Source organism: Temnothorax curvispinosus, unplaced genomic scaffold (genome assembly GCF_003070985.1).
Source record: "Temnothorax curvispinosus isolate PA1 unplaced genomic scaffold, ASM307098v1 QBEX01006397.1, whole genome shotgun sequence".
Taxonomy (NCBI): Eukaryota; Metazoa; Arthropoda; class Insecta; order Hymenoptera; family Formicidae; genus Temnothorax; species Temnothorax curvispinosus.
Window position 1 is genome coordinate 1 of NW_020216177.1, and position 6591 is coordinate 6591.

Genomic DNA, 6591 nt, shown 5'->3' on the forward strand with positions numbered 1-6591 from the left:
TGTTTGTTGCTAGGTTCTATGAACGACGCTGGAATTTGGTCGAAAACTGCACTACGGGAAGCATTGGAACAAAACACCGTACATCTACCGGAAGCTCGTCCTTTGCCCCATACTAATTGTATGCAGCCATTTGCTCTTGTCGGTGACGAAGGGTTTCCTTTAAAAACATATTTGATGCGTCCATTTCCGAGAAGAAATTTGCAAAATGTAGAGGCAAAGGTATTCAATTATCGACTCTCACGAGCACGTCGAATTGTAGAGAATGCTTTCGGCATTCTCGTAACAAGATGGAAAATTTTACAAAGACCATTAGCTGTAAAGTTGAGCACAGCGGAAGCTGTTATTCAAGCAACCGTTTGTTTACATAACTTTATTATGATAGAAAATAACAAGCAGTACTTTCCGCATGGAATTGCTGATTTTGAGACTAATGATGGTGAGTTAATATCAGGAAGCTGGCGGGATATGATCGGAGAAAATAATTTGTTGCATCCTTTGGGACGAATCGGTGCCAATATTGGTACAGCTGCCGCTGTAAGACAACGAGAAGGTCTAGCTCGATATTTTGTATCAGACGAAGGAAACATCCCATGGCAATGGCGGGCGATAGAATAAATATAATTGTAACGCCAGTATATTTATTGTATTTTATTATCATATCACATATAATGTCATGTTATAACTAGTACTAACAAAAATAAAATATCTATCCGATTCGCATATGATATAAAAACTTGTTTTAGAAAATATTAAATTATTTAAATAAAAAAAAGTTTTTTTTGAATTTATGTGATAATAAAATAATTATTAACTGAGATAAATAAAAGTCTTTTGATAATAAAATGTTTAAACTTCGTTGAATAATACTTTAATCCTTAAATAATAATAATTATTTAGTAAGTATGCGTCTTTAGCAAGAAAAACATAAGGTTCGTGAGAATGCGTGAATTTATTGCACGATCTGAGTAAATAAAAATAACTTATCAATAGAATCGCTAACATCAATTTTTTATTGAACAAAAAAAAATAAAAAAGTAGGAAAAAAATAAGAAATGTACGTCGCATCCGAATACATTTACAGGCTGCAAAAATAAAAATTTTTTATATACGTTTTTCTTTGAACAAGGACTCTCACAGCAATAAGTTTAAATAAACTATTAAGATCCGGTAACATAACACATGTAACCTAACACGTAAAAATATCACACCTGGACTATCCTCAATATCAACAGTTTACGAACAGTAAAGAGAGTTCCCAGCAAACACCAAGTAACATGTAACTTATAATTTATTGTAGAACACTTGATTGAAGTCACGACTTGCGTTCTACAATCAAGTGTCCTACAATAAATTATAATTAACTATAAATTACATGTTACTTGGTGTTTGCTGAGCACTTTACTGTTCGTGAACTGTTCACTGTTCCTTCGTGTTTACTGCGTTAACTGGCGTGAACTTTTGTATGACCTGCAGTAGTTCAATTATGCATTGAATTTTATTTTTTTCTGGAACTTTATTTAAACCCTTCTCAATAATACTGAAACCTTCTTCTTTAGGCTTTTCTTCGTTTGCACGAGAAGTCATAGTTGTGACTGCTGTTGATATCAACGATGTCGCATTGTCGAGTTCTTTTTCGAGCAACTCGCGTTTTATTACCTTTTTCTTCGCGAATTGGTCCGCTGGAGGTACAGAAAATTTTCTTTTACCGAAAGAGCTATAATTTTTTGCAAGCGATGAAGTAAATGTACCACTGCGGTTTTTAGAAAAAATTGGATTGGAAAGTTTCTCGCATGTATTTCTGGTGACTTGGTTACTACAGTTAATTGGTTGCAAGGGTTTTCTGTTGCCAAAGGTGCCACTTAAGGAAACCGATGATACAGGCGTCACGGTACAGCTAGAAGAACTTGCACTAGAAGTACTCGTGTATACGTCATCTACTTCAATTTCATCAGCTATTTCCGGTGATGCATCAACATCTAAAAATTCAGTCAATAGTTTTAAACTTACAATTTGGTGTCAATGTAATATTTATAATATACATATATTTACAATAAATATATTTACAATACATATATTTATAATATACAAACTTCATAAAATATACAACCTTCATAAAATTCCCAAGCAGTAGGATCATATTCGTTATTATCATCCTCATCCTGTACAGTACAATCACTGGCATTTTCTTCGACTGAGGGATTCACAGAAGGAATAGGTAAAAATGATGTTGTTGTGCTGCACATATAAATGAAGAGTTTAAAATTAAAAAACCAAAAAATCAAAATACACTTGCAAACGTACGATAAAATGAGAGTTATCCGCAGGTTTCAAATTTAATAACTTTTGACAATGCTTTCTTCTTTAACAACAAATTAAAGAATTAGAAAATGTTAGAATTTTTGGACTAACCGTCTGTGAGCAATATGTGGGAGTAAGAACAATAAATTCTGATACAAGTCCCATGGTTTTGAAGGCTTATAGCCGGATCCCGATGGTGGTAGACTTTGCTTTTTATGTTCTCGATTGAACATGTTCCTTAAACTTGACCATCGTTTCTCAATGTTTTGAGCTGCAATAACATTTTACACTGACTTTTGTATAACAACAATCTAACCTAGCTAACCTCTTCAAAGCACATATTAAACTCTATACATAGAATATATTGATAAAAAATACCAATTATATAATACATTAAGAGCTACTAAGTTATAGTACATAAATAAAAGAATTTACCTGGAATATCGACTCCCAACGAATGTTTTAATTTTTCACTTATTGCAGTCCATACTTTTTTTTTCTTTGCGGTGTTTTTGTAGTTTTCATCTCTTTTATCGTAGAGACACTTACTATCTCTCACAAGTTCAATAATACATTCATCGACTTGCATCGTGTATACTGAGAATAATAACACGTTAAATCGATGAGGTTAAATAAAACCGTAACGCCGGTCGAGATGAACACTTCTTGTTACAACGAGCTCGATGCGGTCGCGATCAATGACGTCACTTATGACGTTTTGAACGCGACCACGACGATCGCGGTCGTTATGTGGAACAGGTTTGGAGGCGTTGCGAGCGTTGCGGTCGATAAGTGGAACGCACCCAACATCGACATCCGACTTACAACTAAGCTAAAAGAGTAGTGCGCATGCTCCCGACTGCTGCCGACATCCGACACGACTGACGACACCCATTGTAGACCGGGCCTTAAAGAGCGTTCCTTCAGGTACATAATGCTTAAGGAAATTTTGTTGTACGTCGCTTAGTTTTGCCCGAAAGCTCGATGAAAGAGTAGACCATTTTCGAGAGATCAGAAAAATTACTTTTCACTATCAAAAACGCTTATGTCGCGTTAATAATTACACTATAACTCAGAGTGTTACCAAATTTCGTTGATAATACTGACACATAAAGACGCATTTACAGTAGGAAAGGCAAGTTTCTACGATAAATTTAAATTGGCAAAAAGCCTAGTGTCAAGTTTGCCCCGGTGTCGAGTTAGCCCCCATTTCCCCTAATAATTTTCGTCCTGTTAAAATTTTTCCAATCCTGAAAAATTTTGGAATAGATTTGATATTATAATAGTTGGTGAAGAAAGTACATTTTTATATAGTCAGAGTCATCTCAATATATTTATCAAGTAATATTTTTGACTTTTTATACCCTATTTCACTAACGTCGTTTAACTTGAACCTTAGTTCAATTCACTCTTTGTCTCTTTCTAACAGTTTTCCATAGAAACAGACAAAGAGTAAATTGAACTAAGGTTCAAGTTAAACGACGTTGGTGAAATCGGGCATCAGAGAGTTAAACCAAGCCAGAACAGATCAAATCCAATTTTCATAATTATTCATAAATTCATAAATTAATAGTCAACTTGAAACGTGTTTTAAACTTGAATTATATTTTGAATTAGAAACCAACCCACACAAATAAGTAATATAAGTCTGCTTTATAACAAAACTTGATCTAATTTAATGCGAAGAACATTTCCAATTAAATAATAATTCATGAAAATTATATTTGATATAATACTTTGAGTTAGGTGAATGCAACACTATTGGTATGCAAAATCTTGCAAACAATACTTTAATAGTATATTTTTAAGTTAGATACGGAAATTTTAATATAAAAAAGACGGGACGTTAATATTTTCCGAGTTATAAGCGATTAAAAAAAGGACTTCGTGAATTAAATTAGCGGAATATGTAACAAAATTTTATTTTTTTGCAAAATTCAGGTAGTTGACTTGAATATAATTTCACTTTAAAAAAAAAAAAAAAAAAAAAAAAAAAAAAAAAAAAAAAAAAAAAAATAGAATATTCTACCTAAGTATTGTTGGCAATTTTGTATGTAACATACAACTTACCTTTAGGTAAAAAACGAAACTTTTTTCCCCTTTCCTCAATTTTTATGTACAGATTCTAAGTGCCTTGCAAGTTGCGATTGAAATTTTTTACAATATAAGCACATATTTAATTTTAATTTAGAACCGTCAGAAGTTTCCACATACATATTTCTATCATCGCATACAGCTACTTTAGATGAGCGTGATGCTGTCAAATTTAATGTGCTGCTCACAGTTTTATTCTTATTTGTACTAGTTATATGTTCACGAGTATTTTCATTTTCATCTTCATCTGTGTCTTCAAGCTTAGAACAATCTGATACATGAAAACTATCATCGGAATTATTCATAGATGTAACAGAGATATTTGACTCATTGTCAGTATTATTATTGTCGATTTCACACTCTGATGTTGACTGATTCTTTACGAATGTAGATTCCGCAAGCGGAACAAATGTACCATTTGAAATATCATCACTGACGTAGGTCTTGTTTGCATTTGAAGAAACATTATTGTTATTAGTGACATTAATCGTATTATTTAGTTGTATATTGTTGTTGATAATATTATCAGTCTTTGTTTGAAATCAACGTGTAAATAGAGAGAGAGATTGTATAATTGCGGCAGCCAAGCGTTCGTATTGTGGTAGGTCGGTACGTGCGGATATGTATGCGAAAAATAGATCCGATCGCGTAGTAACCCAGGCGCTCGAGAACGGTCGAGCGCGGTCTTCCCGCGCGCCTGCGTAAGGATATCTGGAGGGGCGTGCAGCCAGGGTGAGCAAGCCATTCGTTTCCCAGATTTCGTGCACGATGCTTCGTGCTCTGTTGCTAAAGGTCGATAGTATTGCGTCATACTTTTGGTGTCGCGTCTTTCAGTTTTGAATTGTCTATCTGTGTTTTATATTGTGATTAATTATATTAAATACTTTATTCAACGAGATATACGTGACACTGCGAGAATTACTGAGAGGAATCCAGGGATATCCGTCCCGGCGAGCCATGCCGGTACGTGGAACGAAGGAAGGCAGCCATTTGCTGCAAAGTTCGAGAGAGCCTTGACGACAGGAATTACGAGCCCTTTCAAAGTCATAAAGTTTAGAAAGAGAGAAGGACTTAGCTTCTCATATATATATATTCATTGTGTGAATATCCGAGGTGATGTGATCTTCTGTGAAAGGTAACCTGTTTACATATATTATCGTGAAAACGTTACTCTCTTCTACCGTTACTGAGTGTGAACGTTAGACATTCGTCTACCGTTACGAGAGAGATCATCTATCCTCTCAAAGATTAGTCTCGGATATTACAACTCGCAGAGATTACGATAGCAAGTGAGAGGAAAACTTCCTCGCTTTTTTTGAAACGGACGACAAAAGTTATCTCGAGTCTTATTGTTTTACTGAGCTCAGTTTAAAGTAAAATCATTTATTGTACGGTTGCAACCATTTTTCGTGAACTGTAAAAGCAAGATTTTATTACGTATTTATGCGATTATTTCTGTTTGGCGCACCGCCGTATCATAGTGTAAATAGTAGCTAATTATAGGATCGATTTCGTGTTGTATCTTCACATTGTTAATTGTACGGTTTTTGTATTGATTAGTTATACCGGGTTGAATTATCGCGCTTATTAGCGAAACGTCGGTGGATCGCGATTAGTACACTTGTCGATATTCGCGCGACTCACCCGACTCGTGCTGCCCGCCCGCGGGTGGCATCCCCCATTATGGGAAGAATTCGGTACTCGCTCGCGCCGTACTTCGCAGGTGCGCGAGCCGGAGAACGGAAGAGAGGGACTCAACGTCAAACAGTCGGAGAGGACACACCTCTCCGCAGAACTTTTCGTCAAGCCGCCGTGCGGCACACACACACATATTCGCAAGACAGCCGTCTTACGGCAAACACATTTTTGGCCAGCCGTCTTACGGCAGGGACTCATCAGTCGAACGTCGTGAAGCTCACACGTTACCGTTTTCGCGTGTGCGAACTCGGAGTGCTCGGTCGCCCATCGCAGACCACGAAGGCCTAATCGCTTGCTATCCTGCCTATCTGTGCCTGCTTGCTATACCTGCCTATCCGTGCCCGCTTGATATGCCGGACTGTTGCATGCTTTCGCCTTGCACGCCAGAGATCTCGCCAACGGGAGGACGACGTCGACACCCAGGAGGCGCCGGGCAACGACACGGTGAGTCGCCACGCATCTTTTTTGATATTCGCTTGCTTGCTTCGCTTTATTCGCTTT

At 36.5% G+C, this 6591-nt stretch overlaps 1 protein-coding gene across 1 annotated transcript; it reads right to left on the reverse strand.

Moving 5' to 3' along the window:
- Window positions 1–1351: 1351 nt before the first annotated feature.
- On the reverse strand, window positions 1352–2937 carry LOC112455835. Its single transcript, XM_025018037.1, has 4 exons — window positions 2734–2937; window positions 2410–2569; window positions 2108–2235; window positions 1352–1976 (listed from the first exon to the last, which is right to left on the reverse strand). Exons 1-4 carry the CDS (start codon window positions 2885–2887, stop codon window positions 1417–1419), a joined length of 1002 nt encoding a protein of 333 aa, XP_024873805.1. The 5' UTR covers window positions 2888–2937; the 3' UTR covers window positions 1352–1416.
- Between the last annotated feature and the right edge of the window lie 3654 nt (window positions 2938–6591).